The 21,216-nt window shown below is 33.7% G+C and overlaps 1 protein-coding gene across 1 annotated transcript; it reads right to left on the reverse strand.

The window, feature by feature from the left end:
* Positions 1-114: 114 nt before the first annotated feature.
* On the reverse strand, positions 115-20,987 carry LOC105333147 (carboxypeptidase D). The gene is made up of 26 exons (XM_034443431.2): positions 20,118-20,987; positions 19,427-19,569; positions 18,998-19,167; positions 18,169-18,261; positions 16,510-16,874; positions 16,148-16,339; positions 15,726-16,009; positions 14,503-14,602; positions 14,154-14,296; positions 13,832-14,001; positions 13,250-13,650; positions 12,986-13,140; positions 12,761-12,849; positions 12,437-12,653; positions 12,156-12,264; positions 11,349-11,504; positions 10,873-11,041; positions 10,308-10,506; positions 9,948-10,083; positions 9,424-9,552; positions 9,197-9,295; positions 8,236-8,267; positions 7,987-8,118; positions 6,423-6,611; positions 6,007-6,115; positions 115-2,866 (listed from the first exon to the last, which is right to left on the reverse strand). Exons 1-26 carry the CDS (start codon positions 20,956-20,958, stop codon positions 2,640-2,642), a joined length of 5,049 nt encoding a protein of 1,682 aa, XP_034299322.2. The 5' UTR covers positions 20,959-20,987; the 3' UTR covers positions 115-2,639.
* Positions 20,988-21,216: the final 229 nt, after the last annotated feature.

Genomic DNA, 21,216 nt, shown 5'->3' on the forward strand with positions numbered 1-21,216 from the left:
ATATATATATACTCCTTGTCACACGTACATCACTGGATGAGGGTTAGCCAGGTTGACTTCACATGAAATTCAACTGTATATTCATAATGGACAAAAGGAAAGATAAAAAAAAAATCAACCTTAATTTTTTTTATTATAAACATAGTATTCATAATACATATCAATGCCAGTAACAAAACAGGGGTTAAAACATATGTACAATTTGTAGAAAGTTTACCATGAGGCAAGTACTGATACTACCTTAAATAATACAGAGGACTAGTAGTTAGGATGAAGTTAATACATTACCAAATTTTACCCTGGTAAGTATACAAGTATTAATCTTAATATGAAGGAATACCAGGAAATATTTTCACAAGTATCACTGACTATGAATCTTTTAAATTTGTAATACTACCAAGAATAATTTTTGCAACAGGAGAGATATTTTTGTACGTGCAGTTTTGTATTAAACTTGAAATATAAATAAAAGCAGCACCTAGCTATGCCCAGATTCCAGAATAATTATATGTATATTCAATGAAAACACATGCATTTCTTTTTATTATTTCACTCATTTCTGTCGGCAATAATTTTTAAACACATATTTGTTCACATTCCCTTTTATAGATACCAGTATTCAAAATCAAAGTTGTCTTTCTATCATGACTTTGATTTGTTAATAGGTTATATATACTCCAGTAAAAATGAAGGCCTGGTGATTTCTCTAAGATTAATACATGAACTCATAGCATATTTTATCTTGCTGTGTGCATACTTGCTGTATGTGCAAAATTCTAATGGACAGGTACATGTTAATAAATATGAATAAACTTTGAAAATGATTCAAGTCTTGCTTTCTAAAAGCTTCAACATTTTACAATGAAGTTTTCTAAAACCATATTAATGTAAATGAGAGAATAGTTCAAATTGAGCAACAGATCAAGTTAAAACACACCACTTGCATCAGATGTATCAATACACATTTTGTAATCTCTTAAAAGCAACATATACATGTATCTACAGGTATGTTTGATTTTACATTAACTATATTCCTTAAGACATATAAATACTATGTATGTAAACAATAATATGACAGACCAGTATCTATTGCATAATGTATCAATCAATCTTCTCATTTGATAAAGAAAAGTAACAAGGTTTTCCCTGATGGCAGTGCAAACTTTTCAAAATACTGGTAAATTTAACAATGATCTGGAATGTTGCTATGTTGCTTATTTGTATCACAGACAGTGAAGTTTTGCATAGGTGTATTTATCAACAACATACTGCAATTAACTTACAGGTAAGTAATTACATTTCACTTTATAATTCATGTAAAAATAACATGTAAAACCATGCATCATCATCAGATTCATAATCCCAACACTTATAATTTAACCACAACATCTAAAGAACAAAGGAAAACTAATGCTTCACAAAAATTTTAAATCTAACAAGGATGTATTGATTTTATAAATCAACCAAGAAAATTTATATAACATATCATGTTTCATAAAAGTCAGATCTTTCATGCCATTTCATAAACAAAATTTATAATGCTACATACAATTAAAAAAAAAATTAACGAAAACTAAATGCTGTTGAAAACACGCAAGATACTTATATTTCAGTACGGATAAGACATAAAATTAGTACAAGTAGCAATAAGCTAACACCCCACAAAGACTGACCTTTGAATTATACTATGCTATAAAGTTTTGAGGAACAGCAAGTTTTAAAAATGCATCATATCTTAATGTGCATTAATATGTACAATCATATACTTGAATACTGATAGCTTGAGTGACATTCATACTTTTACAGTGATGCTCTCCTATAACTTGAAGGAGATAGTATGTAACTCAGGTATTATACATGTACCTGTAATACCAGACATAATCAATGAGGATATTTCAGCTACATTCATTACACAAAAAACACCAATTCATGCTCCCAATGGTATTAGGTGCAAACCAAAAATTAATTTTGGCCAGATATTAAGTAAAGGTGCCAAAACTTCTAAATATCTTTCTATATGAAAAACCAAGCTTATGAAATATCTGAGTTATATATTCAGCAAAATGTGCCCCAAGTACATCTACAAGTCAACCCTTGAAAAAAGATAAAACTTCAACAATATAAAGCAAAATATGATAAAGCCAAGGAAGGAAAATGATTATTGGCAATAAAATGAAATGTTCACCCTGTGAAATATACGATCAATGGTTTAAAACAGAAAAGAAATATTTGTGAACTCTTTGATCACTTTGACAGTGATGACAATATATTCCATGTATCTGTGTATCACAGGTGATTTAATCAAGGGAGTGAAAGGTAAATACAGTCTGTTGTCCCCCTTAATCAGGCAGCAAAATGTAAGGGTACCTTATACTTACCAAGTTACTAAATGATTGCCTTTTATGCATGTTATAATCAAACAACAACAACAACAAAACTTCTTTAAAAACCCTACGAAATGAATAAATACTGTAATTCTAATAAGATAACATAAGAGATAGTGCTACATTTTTCCAAAAAATGATGGTCAACCATAGCATAAAACGGTGAGTAACCAACAAAATTCATTGATAAATATCAAATGATCCAAATCTGGCTGCATAGATGAACAAACTTTTTTGACAATTTAAAACAATTATCTATCTTTTAAGAAGTTTCTTCTCAAACACATCTTCTTCATCTGTGCTCTCATCATGATACTCTCTGTTGAGGAATTTTTTGGTGGATCCGTTATCATAATATTCATCGTATTCATCATCCTCATCCTCCAAATTGAGTCTGGAGAAGCCTGCCATTTTCCTGGAGGCCCGAGCTTTGATACAAATCGCTATTGTACACAGAAGGATCAGGCCCAGGACTACCATAGCTAGAACACAGAAAAATCATGGATTAAGGTAGATTCAATCTGGATAAGAGATAAACCCCCCCCTCCCCTTTTCCAATGGTATTAACAAAAAAATAAAAAGGCAATATCTGTTTAAGTCTGCCACAATATGCATAAATAAGTGCATTTCAATTTTATTTTGGGTATTTTAAAAAAAATTATTCTTTCAAAATCTTTACCGTAAAACAGTTGTAGTGAACACGCTTATAATGAATTGATGCTTACAGTGAAGTGATTTTCATTCCCCGTGACTATAATACATGTTGTAAATTTGAAGGATATAACCAATTACGCTTATAACAAAGCAAAATCGCCAGTCCCTGGCACTTCGTTATAACCATGTTTTACTGTAATCAATTTCATTGCTTACAAAAACATAGGTAATCACAGATTACAAAGCTCACCGAGACGAGGCATCACCCTAATGAGACCACCTTTATCATATTATATGAAAATCATACTTTATGATCTTGGATATTCATGGATTCTGTTTTGACACAAAATCATATATCATCTGTTAAAAAATTGTATGATAATCATATGTTCATATATTAATCAATATAATAATATAAAATTGAATATTGCATCCTATCATACTTACAATATATATCATATAATACAATAAAATACTGTAATAAACAAAGATGATATTGTAAATATGAAATGACATTGTATTGTGTTAAACCTTATTGTATTTGATCACATAATACAACATTATTATATATAATACAATATTGTATTATATGAAACAATATCATATTACATAATACATCATAACAATGAAACATATGATATTATATTGTATAATAAAGTATGATATATTGTATTGTATGATATTGTATAATATTTGATAATTAATATGATATTGTATCATATGATACAGTATAATTTGATATAACATTGTATCATATCATGACAAATGATACAATATTATGTGATAAAGTAAAATATTATATAATACAATATTACACATACATATTGTATAATATGATACAATAATATATCATATTAACCAATATCATATTATACAATATCGTATGATACGATAATATATAATATTACAATATCGTAAAATACAGTTTTGCGTGATGTAATTGTAAATTACAGAAACCAACATCATATTATACAATATCGTATGATACAATATAATATTGTATCATAATATACATTGTTATACTTTCATGTTAAATACTGAAATCTGATTGGTTAAGACGCAGTTAATAATATTTACTATTACCCTCAGCGTTAGCAACGCACTTGGCAACGGGTAACATTAAAAAATGTTACATGCGCGAAAATTATGCGCGTACGGTTCGCTGTAGAATTCACGTTTTTCCTATATAAAAGCAGTAAAATTTTCTTAAAAATTTTAAAAAAGACATTCAGTATAACAAAATAAATAGTGCCTGTTTGGGAGGATAACAGTTGAAATTGACACCCCTCGAAAACCATTGTCAACCTCCGCTTCGCGTCGGTTGACAATGGTTTTCTCGGGGTGTCAATTTCAACTGTTACCCTCCCAAACAGGCACTATTTATATAATACTATACAAAACAATATCATGATACAATATCATATCATAAAATATCAAAAAATTGATACAATATCATATCGTATCATATACCTTTTTACAATATAACATATGATATTATATTGTATCATATTAAACAAAAGTGTTTCATATCATACAATACTTTATCATAGGAATCATGTTATATCATTTAACTGTTCCAAAAAAACTAAACCTCATCCAGCATCCGAAACCTATGGCTCAGATTCAGCATTCAAGTCCGTCAGGTGCATCAGTATACATAAGACGCATCTCCATGCAAGTTTGGTGAAGTTCAGACCAGTAATAAGTAAGATCTCATCATCAGAGGGCACTAGCAATTAAAACTTAACCTGCTCCAGCATCCGCAACCTATGGCTCAGATTCAACATCCATGCCTGTCAGGTGCATCTGTATCATAAGACACACCATCCATTCAAGTTTGGTGAAGTAAGGACCTGTAATAACTAAGATATATTTTTTAGCATCCTTGATAATGGAGATCAAGCTCTGCACCTGAATCTTCCTCTCTGATTCATTCATATTACAGTTAAGTCAACTATGCAAGTTTGAAATAGTACTATCATCTATTAAGCATGTGACCTGTTCCAAAAAACTTAACCATATCCAGCATCTGAAACCTATGGCTCAGACTCAGCATTCAAGCCTGTCAGGTGCATCAGTATCATAAGACGCACCATCCATGGAAGTCTGGTGAAGTTAGGACAAACAATAACTAAGATATAATCATCAGAGGGCACATGTTTCAAAAACTTTAACCAGCTCTAAAAACCTTAACCTCCTCCAGCATCCGAAACCTATGGCTCAGATTCAGCATTCAAGCCTGTCTGGTGCATCAGTATCATAAGACGCACCATCCATAGAAGTCTGGTGAAGTTAGGACCAGTAGTAACTAAGATATCATCATCAGAGGGACCTGCAACAAAAACTTTAACCAGCTCTAAAAACCTTAACCTCCTTCAGCATCTGTAACCTATGGCTCAGATTCAGCACCCAAGCCTGCCTGGTGCATCAGTATCATAAGACACACCATCCATGCAAGTTTGGTGAAGTATGGACCAGCAGTAACTTAGATATTGCTATCAAAGGGCACCTGCAACAAAAACTTTAACCTGCTCCAAAAACCTTAACCTCCTCCAGCATCTGAAACCTATAGCTCAGATTCAGCACTCAAGCCTGTCTGGTGCATCAGTATCATAAGACACACCATCCATGCAAGTTTGGTGAAGTACGGACCTGCAGTAACTTAGATATTGCTATCAAAGGGCACCTGCAACAAAAACTTTAACCTGGTCCAACAACCTTAACCTCCTCCAGCATCTGAAATTTAGGACTCAGATTCAGCATCCAAGTCTTTCAAGTCCATAAGTAGGTCCAGATGCATCATCCATGCAAGTTTGGTGAAGATAGGACAAGTATTAGCTTAGATACAGGACCTGCAACAAAAACTTTAACCAGGTCCGGACGCCGACGCCGACGCCGAGGGTATAGCATAAGCTCCCCCTGACTTCGTCTCGGTGAGCTAAAAAATGAAAGACTTGACTGTACTTACATGTTACAATGATGAAGGTGGACTGAGACAGGCCGAGCACGGTGTTGGGTTGCTGTAACTCAATCACTGTCTCTATCCTCCCTTCCTCAGTATTCGGCACCACTATATTCTGAAAAAGTACCCAAACAGAATTCAACCTTAATAAACAAGTGCAAAAAATTAACATGTACAAATTCACTTGAAAATGACGATCAAGTTTCATTTTTCATGCAACATTAAAAATACAATGTACTATCAACTACCAGTACTCTCTTTTTCTTTTAAAATTAAACAAGTCTACATATTTTTTTTCTATAATGTAAACATATTTTCTCCCAAAAAGCAAATAATATGTGACAACTTGGAGAATCTGATATTGCAAAGTCAGATCAAATCAGTTGAAATATTGTACATGTAATTTCCCAAAATGAGCATACCATCTTGTAATTCTGGTAGCCATGACAAGTGACAACAACTTGATAACTCCCTGGTGGCAGATAGACATGGAACCTTGCCTCCTCATTCACAAAGTATGTCCAGCTGAATCCTTGAATTCTTAATGTGGCATTGACCATTTTTGTGTGTGTATCTTTCTCAACAACGATCCCACTGAATCCTTTGTTGCCCTAGATTCCAAAAAATTTATTTCTATCAATTTACATCTAAATTCATGTTTTAGCATTCATCTGTGTCAGGATGCAACAGAGATACAAGTAAACTGAGTTATATTTATAGTTTAGATTTTATAAGTTATTGAATTCATTACAATGACCATACACTTTACCTCTATAAAGTCATATTATTGAAGGTTTGTGGATGAAAACACTTTGCAAAATTAACCTGAAAACCTCATTTTCACAAATATTTCTCATATTTGTTTGTTGTCTTGGTCTTCACTTTCATACAAGTCCTTTATGCTGTAGCCAGTTTATCTTTGGTTTATAGCAAAATAAAAACATCACTAAATTAGACAACATTGAGATGGTGACCATCTCAAAGGGCCCCACTTAAATAATGGACAATAGGATGAAAAAGATTTCAAAGAATTTTGCTTTGACCTTGACCTGTAGCTTAAAAAATTACAAGCTGCCATTGAACTTTTAATTCAATCTCATTACCCCTTACATACATGCATTTTTGTTCAACCTGAGCAAGGTAAAGCAAATGGGAAATAATCTAGGGTCTAAAACTGATTATAAAGAGATCTGCTATGACCTTTACATTGACTTGGTTCAAAGTCACTGCACACTATTAACCGAAAATCTGTTTATGTGAAGTTAAGCCACACAGAACTAAGTGGAGAGTATAAATGCTCTTAAAAGAGGATTTTTCTGCTATATGATATGACCTTGACACTTGACCTACAAACATCATCCAAGGTTCCTGCATACCCTTTGATCAAAGGTAGTATGTGGGTGAAGTATGAGACATGTTGGACCAAGGGAGACAAGATATGCTTCAGACAAGAATTTTTCATATAATTCTGCTGTGATCTTCACATTTGAACTTGAAACTTGGTTCAAGGTCACTACACATCCTTTACTCAAAAGCTCTGTTTCTGTGAAGTAGAAATAAAGCCAAGTAGACAGTATATATGCTCTGAAAAAAAAGAATTTTTGCATGGTGACCTTGACCCTTAACCTACAAACTTTATTTTAAGTCACTACACACTCTTTGTCCATAGGCACTATGTGAGTGAAGTATGAGCCAGATTGGACCAAATGGTGAGAAGATATGCTCTGGACAAGGAATTTTCATATAATTCTGCTATGACATTAACCTTAGACCTAGAAACACGGTTCAAGATCACTGTACACCCTTTACACAAAGGCACTCTGTGGGTAAAGTATGAGTCAGATTGGGCCAAGGGGAGAGAGGATATGCTCCGGACAAGAGATCTCGGACAGACAAACGGCAGGATGGATGGACGGACGGTCTGATCATTACAGGGCACCCGCAGAGTTGGGCCCTTATAAGTTATTTTTATGTACCGGTACTTGCCTCTGTAATCATGTCTAGCAAAGGTTCTCTGAGTTTATGCCAAATATCCAACATCTGATCCTCAGACGGATGATGACAACAACCTGTAGAAATCTCCAGGGGAATGGAATGGCAGTGGCTGTAAGCATACTCCTACAAAACAATATTACAGATTCCTCTAAAACAAACGTTGATAATTCCTTCCACTTTTTAAACAGATGTTTGAAAATTATTTTACATGATTTGTAAAGGCCTTTTAAACTCTCTTACCAGAAACGTGTTGTTGAAGAGATCAGAATTTTCTGAAAATAAAACAAAGAAACATTTGACATTAACCACACCAAACACAAAAGATTGCTCACATACTGGTATTTACCGTATCCAGGGTATATGGTAATTTTTGCAATGATCTAATATTTTAATAACTTTCAAACCACAAAAAATATAATAAGCAAAAGTTATATCTGGTATTTTTTTCAATGAGAAACTTTTTAAATTGCAAAACATCATCCCATTTTTAAAAATTTAGCGACATGCAAAAAAACCCCTGGATATTAAAGGGGCACGGTCACGATTTTCGTCAAAAATTATTTTTTTCGATTTTAATGTTTAAAATGCTTCAGTAAGGCATTTTTAATAGGCAACCAAAATTTGAGTGTCATTTGTTGAGTTATAAGCGAGTTACAGAGCTTACAACTCCTCGCTATGTAAACAAAGCTTTTGTTTACATTTTGAACGTTGAAGTGAAAATTCAAGTTTTAGACCTAAAATGAATGTGTTAATCTTTAGGAACTGTTTATTTATGCTTAAAATGAAGAAGAATATAGACAAATCATCTTAAAAAAGATTTTGACTGGTATATTGAACCTATGTAAACAAAAACAGGGCATGAACCTTGTTTACATGACAAAGAATTGTGAGCCCTGTATTTTGCTTAAAACTCATCGACGGCCACCCAAATTTCATTTGATCATTAGAAATGCATTCATAAAGCATTGTAAATAATAAAAACAGAAAAATAAAATATGACCAAAATCGTGACCATGCCCCTTTAATTTTCACATAAAGAAATCAAACTTAACAAATTTTCAAAGAAAACATAAACAAACCTACACAAATTTTTGGGTACAAGCTCAAAGTTTTTTTTTGGTTTTCCATAAAAGTTATAACAGGTATGAGCAATGTCAGATTTCAAATCTCACTGATATCATAAGAACATCTTAAAACTTACCCTTGCAGTTTATTCCAGGTTTCTCTAGCTTTGCCAGAATGCCAGTAAACTTTCTGCCTACATGATCCAGCACAGACATCTCTGGTTTGGTTAAGTTAACTACAATAAAAACATACGCTAATCATACCTACATGTAAAGAATGTATAAATGTGACATATCACCAAAGAATTTGCATATAAAAAACCACAGTGAAGTCTTGAAAAGGATGGATTTACACGTAACTCACCATAGGATGGGGTCGTGACCCCTTGGTAGCCACTTCTAAGCATCAGTGTTAGAACAGGCTGGGTCCTCATCATCCAATCCATTAATAGCTGGGTCTCAGGCTGGACTTGACCCACTTTGTCTTCTGCAGCTGTAAAATTCCATTCACATTTGATTTAACCCAATGAATACTGCATGATATATATATACATGTACCAGTATACATGTAAATGGTACAGAGTAGTTTAGAAACCAAAGGTTAATGATAGTGTGAGTGAAGTCCTGAAACCAAACTGCCTCCAATGTCTTTTCATCATTATCTGATCTATCAATTAACAGATATTAGCAAGAATATTAAGAACTCATTATATTTACACTTATGCACTCATTTTTTTTTTCATTGTACATGCATATGGGAAGATTTTTTTTACAAAATTCAGGTTCATAAAAATTAACAACCACTATTACACCCATCTTCTACAGAGAAAAACTACCAATTCTGCTTTTTACAGAAATAAGAAAAAGCATTTAAACTAAACAGCATACTGTGAAAGTTAGAAAGCAGATCCACTTTTTTGGCATTGTATTTTCCAATGGTGCTGTTGCAGCTAGCTGGGGAAGTAACTGCAGCTCCTTCAGGGTTGACAACTGGAATAATGTGCACTACAGACACATTCAGCATCTAAATATCATTATCAGTGAATAAATGTTAGCAAATCATTCCCTTTATTATACATGTATCTCAAAACATTACTGTATCAAAGACCACAAAAATTTAGGCAACACAACGGATTTCAAAGCGGTATATTGCTGCTGATCGTTTTAACTAAAAACGTCGTCATAATCAAATAAGAATAAAATAACCATTCTGATAATTAAAAAAACACATAACACAGCAATTAATACCTTTGTTAAAATGGAGTCTTTTTCATATGATTCACATAACTCATTGGATATCTGAAGCAGAAGCTCAGGGCCCACTGCTTCGTTACCATGGATACCAGCCACAAGCAACATGTGATTAAGGGATGATCTATGTATTTTTTCGTTTTGGTTTCCAAAATCCAGCATCCATATATCTTTATTGTTAGAAGACTTGCCAAGACTAAAACAGCAAAAAATGTTGTTAAAATAGAAATACTTTTCAGTTTGATATATTAAATGTGCTGTTTTTTAACTCTAATGGTATTATTTCGTGCAATCTTGTGAATGGTGAGTTCATTTCCCAATATCTACACAACGATGCCATCAACCACCTCTACAATCTGTTTTCTTAATGCTATTGTTCGGTCCACTACACCTCACATTCTACTTACATTCCACACAAACATGTTGTCTTAAAAAATACAACAAACTGCTATTATCAAAAAACAAAAATACAGTTTGATACCAAGATCTGTAAAATGTTACATACATTTCAGTACATACAATACATAGAAGTGCATTGAATGCCAAAACATTACTTGTTTACCTGTGAAGATTGACCAACGCCTGACACTGCTTTGAGACGTTGTGGAGGAATTCCTCCATAGTTGCCAATGTGTGGTACCCCATCTCCTTTAGTTCTGCATTCAGGTGGGCAGAGATTTGAGAGGTGGAGTCTTTCTGAATGACAGCTTGGTGAGACTGTGGCTCAAAACCTAGCATTTTCAGAATACAACCATAAGTACAGGTAAATATCAGCAAGGTTTTAAGACATTATATGTGTAGATGTTTTATATTAAACTACCTAGTTCTTATCTAATATATTCAAAGATTTTAGCTTCTTACGATAACCCTAGTACAAAACCAACAGAAGTAAAACCATGTGTACATGTATCTAAGTATATTCAACAATTGGTCTTTTTACTGTTTAAATTTCCTTTACTTCTGCTAATCATTACATATATATGTATAAATGTATTACAATGTACTTGTATCAAAATAATTAGCATAACTGGTTCTGACCTTCAGCTTTTATATGGATTGTGTGTGGTCCTTGAGTGAGTGGAATGTAAAAATGGCCATCCTCTGAAGAGGAGAAAATTCCAGCGTTGCTATCAATAGTGATGGAGGCATTCCTGATCACACTGCCACTGCTGTCCAGGACCTGACCAGCCACACCTTCAACAATATATCAGAGAAGCTTGTGACTCATTCAAACTCAGAATTTAAATGACTATTCATATTGCTTTTTTTTTGCCCCATTTTGAATTATCCACGATTTCAATACATACCGTATTTATAAAAGATACGGAAAACATGTGTTTGTAGGAAGTACCCTGTAAGAGGGTGGGTCAATATTGTATATCGGTTGGCTGTTATTTTTTACGGGTGATAGGTTGAATCCATGCTATGCATGACTTGCACACGTATATTGTAGAATTCAGGTTTTTTTAAGTCATTCGAAGTTTGATGCCACATTACAACAGAATATCCTCACCCATCCCTCCCAAATCATTACGTATATTGTACTTTTGTCAGTTTGTTTTACATGATTTTTTTCTCCTTTTGTAGAATGAGTATATGAAAGTAAAGAGAGTTACATTGAATTTGTATAAATTCATTGTCATATAAAGTCTGTTGCACTTGCGCATGTGAGCTCATCCAATATATGTGTTTGTGTTTTATTTTATAAATAATTTCTCTTTGGTTGAACTGGTAAATTAGAGCATAAACTCCAGTACCTGTATACTAAAGGCAAATGGGCCAAAAACAATATGAGGGCAAAACAAAACAGGGTCAATATGATTTTGCTTGTTTTCACTTTCTTACCCTGTTTACTTCTGAGGACCAGCTGTTTGATTGGCTGCATAGTTTTCATCCACAGCTCTGGTAACTGCTCAGGATGAGGGTATCTACAGCAGCTCACAAAGGCAGCAAGCTAAAACCCAAGAAAACCATTTTCTATTGATATGGCCAAAACAATCAATTCTTATATTCAATTTTTAAATATTTTCTTAAATTTTTAATATTTTTAGTACATTCTCTGTGGGAGAAACACAAATGTTTTATTGTCAAAAATTATTCAAAAGTTGAAATAAAAGTTCATGTACCATATATGAGTGGCCATTGAAGTACATGTCATCCATGAGGCTGTATGTTTGACTGTGGAGCTCAGCTCCATGGAAGATGCCGTGATTAGGGGACGTTTTACAAGCGTCTGGCTGATAGATCTCGGGATAATTATCAGCAAAAGCATGAGCCAGTGACTGGAAGACTTCTTCATCTTCTGTCGCTGCAACACCATTGTGTAACTTCTGCCATGGCATCCTATCAATAGATTTATAAGATTGATCAGTATACACAGCTGAATAAAATTATTATCCATAAAATCTGATGACAACTTACACTTATATCAAACTTAGGCCTAAACTTACATCATGAAAAGTCCTCCACTCTCAACTGTCAAAATGACATCAAACTTGTGCTCTTCTTTTAATTTGTGAAGGAGATCTAAGGCATAAGGCTGTCCAATGCAAGATGAAAAATGGCGATTACACATTTTTACATGCATATTCTTAAATTTTGTAAATACACTTTATTACACTGTAAAAAGGTTTGTGTAATCCTAAAACTTCTATCTGTTTGTGTGCATAACTCACAGAAGTAGATGCCAGTCCATTTGGAACCTCCTCACAGCTGTAATTCTGGTAAATAGTGGCTGCTTCCTCAATTGATGGCAGGTTCAGATAGGGAATGATATGAAGATGGACCTCCTCAAATATCTTCATGGTTACTGGGTCTTTCACCTCATGGCCTAATGAATGGCAAGAGAGAATGTATGGTTGATCTCTCATATCTTAACGTTTCATAGTTATCATAATAAAATTCTTATTATGCTTACAGCTAAATTGAAAATAACTCACCTTTAATTTGATGTCGAATAAAATTCGATAACATATGAGCTCCTACAGGACTCTTGTTATTAGAGAATCCTCCAATAAGTAGCACATGTGGTTTTTCATCTTCATGCTTGCTCAAATTAGTGGACAAATGAACCAAATAAACTAGGTCAGGATTGGGGGAGGTGGACCTTTTCAGGCTTCTAGGGAGTTCCTGCACCTCCATAACATCAGAATGACTCTGTGCTATGCTTTTCATTTCTGACAGAAGATCTGAATTGCTTCTGTACTCTCTTTTCAAGTTTTTTAGTAACTGGAAGTCCTCTGTTTGTGACCATTGGTCAAGTTCGTTTCGAGACAGAGTGAAATTGACCTCTACTGCTTCATCTGAAGTCACATGGACTTGAATGGTCTGGGAGGTGTACCTGTAAACATTTTCCAACAAGGGTGTTACCAGGTACGCATACATCCTTTTGTGTATTCATTTCTCTTAACCTAAATTCTTTAAACATCAGTTACCTCTTAGCTTCGCTGAATTTGAATATGTTTTTTCAATTTATAAAGACCTAAACATTAACAACATATATATCAGTGGCACAAACTCACCCTTCATTAGAGGCCGTGATTTTGTAGTTCCCTGGCGCTAGGAGTCTCCAGTAATCCCCGTCACTGGCCGTGTGGATTGGATGATCTATCCCCTCCACCGAGATGGCCGCATTGACCAGAGGACTGTCAGAATCTTTGTCGTACACAAAGCCTCTCACACCTTTATGTATCTGTGAAATATATCCCAAAATGATGGTAAGTTGATGTCCACTTAATAGTAGTTAAAAATAAGACTTTAACCCATTAGAAAAGAATTGTAGTGCAAATGCCATGTCATCGTAAAATACAGACAATGAAAAAAGAATTTTATCTTTATGTGTACCTGACCAATGTATTCCAGCAGAGCAAATTTATTAGCAGCCCAATAACTAGGAAGGTCTTTTGCCAAAGGGTACTTTGTACAGCCAAGTTCTATGGTTATTTCAAAACAGTTGGTGTTCAGGTAGTTCCAGTCTTGCATTCCTCCTAAAAAAATAGAGTACATGTGTATCAAGATGCGCTGTATTAAATTACATTCTCAAAAATAATCATATACTGGTCAATTACATGGAATCACCAGTCAAAAAAGAAAAATCATAAGAACTGTTATAGACTAATTTGCATTTGGGAGATTCATTCTTTTAACAAATTCTTCAAGGTATATTGCATTTCACAAAGAGAGCAAGCCTTACCAGAAACACTGTACCACTGAGCTCCATTGGTTATCCCATCTTTGAAATATTCATTATCTATATTTTTGCAGGGATGTCCTTGGTGCATAGTGGAATGAGCCTAAAATAATAACAACATCATTTCAAATTTTTAAAATTAAATAAATCACAAAAATTCTACATGACAAACCCCCAAATCAGTCTTATTTACACTTCATTTGCAAGACTCAAGACCTGCCGTACTAAAATTACATGTATTTTCAACAACAAAAAATCCCTGCTAAGTATAAATCTTTATTTATTATTTATTTTACTTTACAATCACATTGTGTTGTCAAAAACATAGGTAATCACAGATTACAAAGCTCACCGAGACGAGGCATCACCCTTATGAGACATCACCTTTATGAGACCACCTTTATCATATTATATGAAAATCATACTTTATGATCTTGGATATTCAAAAATTCTGTTTTGACACAATATTGTATATCATCTGTTAAAAAAGTGTATGATTATCATAAGTTTATATGTTAATCAATACAATAAAATAAAAATAAATATTGCATCCTAATCATTCTTACTTATATATATCATAAAATACAATAAAATACCATAATAAACATTCATATTACAGTTTAATCAACTATGCAAGTTTGAAATAGTACTATTATCTATTAAACATGTGACCTGTTCCAAAAAACTTAACCTTATCCAGCATCCGAAACCTAATAATAACTTAGATATCATCTTCAGAGGGCACCTGTTTCAAAAACTTTAACCAGCTCTTAAAACCTTAACCTCCTCCAGCATCCGAAACCTATGGCTCAGAATCAGCATACAAGCCTGTCAGGTGCATCAGTATCATAAGACGCACCATCCATACAAGTTTGGTGAAGTTAGGACCAGCAGTAACTTAGATATTGCTATCAAAGGGCACCTGCAACAAAAACTTTAACCTGCTCCAAAAACCTTAACCTCCTCCAGCATCTGAAATTTAGGACCCAAATTCAGCATCCAAATCTCTCAAGTCCATAAGTAGGTCCAGATGCATCATCCATGCAAGTTTGGTGAAGATAGGACAAGTAAATGCTTCGATACAGGACCTGCAACAAAAACTTAAACGAGGTCCGGACGCCGACGCCGGGGGTATAGCATAAGCTCCCCTTGACTTCATCTTGGTGAGCTAAAAACTACCTAACAAATGCTTTTCTTGAAAATATATGAAAAAAAAATGTTTTTACCAATGAATAGGCCTCTGAAATCACTTGAAAGATTTTGTCATCTGGGCATTTGCTGTACACAGAAATGCCATTCTTGGTGTCATCATACGGATAATTTGCCAGCATGGACCCTCCATGAAGGTTTGCAGACAAGACAAATGGGTACTTCTGTAGCCAGTCCATGACAGCTTGTGTCTCTGGCTCCTGCTTGGAATTGATTTGAGTTGTCTGGAACTGGTCTGGGAAATTCCGGTTAAGGTCAATTCCATGAGCATTCGCCCTGCCTGCTATACCTTGCACATCACCTGATGATTCATTAAGTATTGATACTTTTTATACGGTGATCAATTTTTCAAACTTTTAAAATGTTTAAAATATTCATTAATAAAAAACGAAAATTTAAAAAAAAATACTTGCATAAAAAACAAGAATATTCCATTTACCTTCATGCGCTATTTCATATCCATCAGGATTCATCGATGGCATTATGTGAATCCTTGTGAAGTTCACCATTAGAGTCAAGAAGTGATTTTTGTTGTAATTCTCACATAGCAATTGAATTAGATTGAGCAAAATTTCTCTCCCTACAACTTCATTGCCATGCATATTTCCTATGTACTTAAATTCCGGTTCTCCTGTTATTAAAAAAAAAGGTTATCTTTGATTACAATGACATATGCCGCAAAACCTACCGGTACATGTAATTACATAAATGAAGATTTTGCAATTTCAAGTTGATCAGCTTTCAGTTTCTCTGTTATAAAATAATGCTAAAAGATATTCACAGGTAAAGAGATCAACTGACCCGGTTCATGTTTTCCTGGGTTATCAGTGATTTCCAGCACCCACAGGTGTCTGCCCTGGACACTGAGTCCTATACTGTACAGTTTGGTGATGTCCGGATACTTCTCACTGAAAGTCCTCATAAAACGCTCCATCTCGTCGTAATGGTGGTGATGGAATTCCTTTGGTTCTATGAAATTGACTTTTTCTCTGTGGGAATAATCCTTGATTTTGTTGATATGCTCAATCAGGCTCTCCAGAGTGTTTGGCTCCTCTGGTGTACTGGAACTTGTGGTTGTGGAGATCACAGGGGTAGTAGGGGTTTTCTGGGGGATAGAATTGGGCAATTGGGATTTTTTAACACTTCCTCCAGGAGTGGGCTTTATACTGAATGAAAAAAAAAAATCATTCAACTTTTTTCAAAAACTTCATGAATTTTTCAAAAAATTATGTTTTATCTACTCGGAAATTACAGTAATAGTTCCAACCATTAAACTGATTTTAAAATTTTTATCATGATGAACACAGAATTTGTGAGTACCTTACTCTGCTAAGGCTAATCGTACACTTTTTTTTAACATATACATGAGCAGTATTGAATTCTTTGAGTGTTCAGTGATAAACCTTGTTTCAATGTTCTTTACTTGGGGCTTGTCTGGCATCCGTATATCTTAAAGTGTTTTAATATATTCCCAATTCATCTAATTGTTACAAAATGTGAAAATGCAATAAGTGACCAAAGTTGGACACTAAGTGAACTGGAGTTCGAAATAGGTTTACATCTGAATGATGTCATCCGAGAGGCATGTTCGAAGCAATTACTTATTAAGAATTGAATAAATATATTTTTTCAAAGTGAATAAGTTTCATACAAGGGGACGGAGTAGGTTTGGGCTAAGATATTTCCATTTTGTAAGAAGAAAGCTTCATAATAACAAATTTGCTTGATATTTTACCCAAACAAACTTTGCATAAATAACCACAAGGAGTATACCTGAAGCGACATAACGTCACGCTACTCAACTGTAGCAGATTTAAAAGAGCATAGTTAAATTTTTATCAACTTTTCTATTTTTGATGTTTACAATACTTCACTAAAGTATTTCTAATGGTCTGAAAAATTACATCAATGTTCAAGTTGCAAGCAAGATAAAGAACTTGCATTTTGTTGTTATGTAAACAAAGCTGAAGCCATGTTTTTGTTTGAAATTAATGAAGGAAAATATATCAAAAACAACTTGAATTCCCCCAACTGGTGCTCATTTTTACTGTGTTTTGACTTCCCACTTTGTTTTCACACCCTGAGCATAAAGACCCAGATGATAAATTGTTCCCATGCAATAACTCTATTACCAAACTGAATGACAACAAAAGCAGCATCTGTTGAAAGTTTATTAATACAATTAACAATGCCAGAATAATTGTTGAACAAAGTTGGCATCTGACTTGCGATTGCATCCAACTCAAGATCATTTTACCCTACAATCAAATAGTATTCGCAATCCAAACTGCTTAAATTACCTCTTCATCAGTGGTTAAATTTTTTTTGCTTTCCAGTTGTATAGCAAATTTTAATGAACACATGATCGTAATATTTTATCGATCCCTTTATAAAGATTCCATCTGTTGATATCATCAATTCATAATAATTTCTACATGTATAACCTATAATATGACATACCTGGCCCCTTTTGATCCCTGTTTGACAAGGTTAAAGTTCAAATCAACAGCTGGTCCTCCCGTCACTGTCACATCTTGCGTCTGTGGTTGAAAGCTTTTAAATAGAAAAAAAAACTACAATATTTTCAAACCAATAGCATGGAGGACTTGAAAGCTAAAATATGTAAGAATTATTAATCCTATATTAAATATCAAAAATAAAATGGTGCAAAATTCATTGCTCTATTTTAATTCATGTTTCTTAAAACGAAACCAAAGCCAATATGCACAATTATCCCTCATCTAGCCATGGTTGATTGAGAAGAAAAATCTTAAAAGATCATAAAGGTGTTGGCCTACACCAAAACAAGTACTGTAGATTCCTAATTAAATGCGAGGAATTAATTTCCGCGTAAAATCGCGAGAAGCAGCCCTCGAGGATTTTAAAGTCTCGCTTTTATTTTCCAGACAGTTTGAACTATAGGAAACTATAACAAAAAAAATTGGTGATTGCGATTTTATATTCTCGCGATTTGATATAAGATAGCGGAATTAAGTACTTGCGTAAAATAAGGAATTTACAGTATAGTCATAGATCATCCTCTGATGTTACCTTTCATAATTAAGACTAAGTTGGAATAAAAAAAAACCAGGCTGTTTGTTGCTCCTGCAGTATCAGTACACGATGGGTAGAATTCAAACAGGTTAAACTTGTTATAAAGTAAGCATGAATATTCAAGTTAGAAATACTTAATCCAATAAAGTAGCAATGATAGAGATATATATGTGCATAGCTTGCATGAATGCCCTGAGAAAGATTACAGTAAAGCGATATTTGTCTGTGTACACACCCATCAGCAAGAGCTGTCATCTTGTAGGTCCCTGGCACTAGAACTCGCCAGTAATCTCCAAAGAAGGATGTGGTGATGTTATGTTGGATTCCTTCCACCACAATGACAGCATTCCTTATTCCATTGTTTGTCTCCCCATCCTTAACAAAGCCTTTCACACCTTTGTGTACCTAGAACCAGTTCAATTCATAAAACTTAAGTAAATGAATAACCAGTATATTTAACTTCAAAACATTCAAGCATATAAAGGTATGATCTCAGGAAAAATAAAATTGCAGAAATATTTATGGCTATTTTTATGGAATGTATGTAAAATTACTGGTACTGGTACTTACTTTGCATTAATTGCAAAACTTACATCATTGTTAAGATTTTAAATAAAATCCAGTCATATTGTTTGAATTTATATGTATCTGATTAATTTCACACCTCTTCCATGTAGGCCAAGAGAGATTCTTTATTGTTGAACCACTCAGTTTTCAGTTGTGTGGCCTTGGGATATTTACAACACGACAACTCAATGGTAATCTCCATACAGTTACTGTGGAGGTAATTGTAATCCTCCATTCCACCTAGTAACAAAGTCCATGGCAAAAGGTTATAATTGTAAAAATAATTCAATTTCCTTCATTCATTTAATTATTATAAGTATCCCCAAAGCTACAGGTGCTTACGGAGTTTGCAAAAGTATTAGTTTAAAAAATCTAAGTGCTAATCTTTCAATCTTGCCCACAAGCTTTTGAACACTTTCAAATCCAAACAGTCAGTTATAGAGCTGTACCGATATGAAAAGTTAAAGTTTCAACTGAACATAATATGTTATTTATACATGTATTATATATATATATATATATATATATATATATATATATATATATATATATATATATATATATATATATATATATATATATATATATATATATATATATATATATTTATATATATATAATTTACTATTTCACTATACATTTATCACTATCCAAAAATGAAGTTTACAACTTTTAGAAAAAAATAAGAATATTCACAGAGAATTAAAAGATCATCAATTTCAAAGAGGCAGATTACAATTTTTTCCAATAAGATACACCGATTGAGGTTAATTAGATAAAGATCTTACCTGGAACATCATACCAGTGTGCACCATTAGTGATACCATCTTGGAACCTATCTCCACAGTGGTCACCTGACTTCATAGTCTTGTGGTTGTTAGCATACACATGGGCAAGCTGCTTGAACACTGCATCATCAGGGGCAGCACTGTATGTTCCTTCAGATTTATGGGAAGCAGAATCATCAAAGGGGTAACTTGCAACAACACTTCCACCATGTAGATTGGCTGAAAGTACAAACTTTTGTCCTTCAATCCAATTGATTATAGCTTGAGTTTCAGGCTGAATTTCATGTCTAGGGGCTCCCGAATACTGGTCTGGGAAATTTCGGTTTAGGTCGACCAAGTTTGCATTTCCTCGTCCCTTTTCTCCACCGCATTCACCTTCTCTAGCATTTTCAAAACCATCAGGATTCATAGTAGGCATGATATAAATGTTGGTGTTTTTAATTAGAGAAGTCACTCTATCATCTTTTTCATAATTTTCCAATAGGTATTGAATTAGATAGATAAGGATTTCTCGTCCAACCGCCTCATTGCCGTGCATATTACCAACATATTTAAACATGGGCTCTCCAGGCTCAACTCCTTCTACGTTGTCTGTGATCTGAAGGGCTAACAAATCCCTGTTTTTTACACTTTTGCCAATGGTATGCAGTTTAGAAATTTCGGGATATTTCTTCTCCATGTCGTGCATGAACTTTGACAAGTCATCATAATGATGATACTTAGAGAAGTCTATGTTACCATCTGTTCCTGAAGCTTCAATGTAATTAGTAGATACAAACACAATGAAATAAATTCCAATATGAAACATATTTTTAACATTTACACGTCTACTTCCCCCCATATTGTTTGTGTTTGGTGCGGTGTTGCTAATTTCCGGAAATCCCTTGTCATTGCTTGCATTGGGTATGTTAAAAAATAATGATAATATATGAATAAACATACCCAAGTAATTGTTTCCATAAAATTTTAACACCATTTATAATTATTCATTCATAAAATAAAAAGACCAATATTTTGGTATTTTTTTCTCGGATCATTTATGCAGAATTTCCATCTTTTTCCAATTAATTTTTAAAAAAAATTAATGCTCCATAATAAA

This window comes from Magallana gigas, chromosome 3 (assembly GCF_963853765.1).
Source record: "Magallana gigas chromosome 3, xbMagGiga1.1, whole genome shotgun sequence".
NCBI classification, from domain to species: Eukaryota; Metazoa; Mollusca; class Bivalvia; order Ostreida; family Ostreidae; genus Magallana; species Magallana gigas.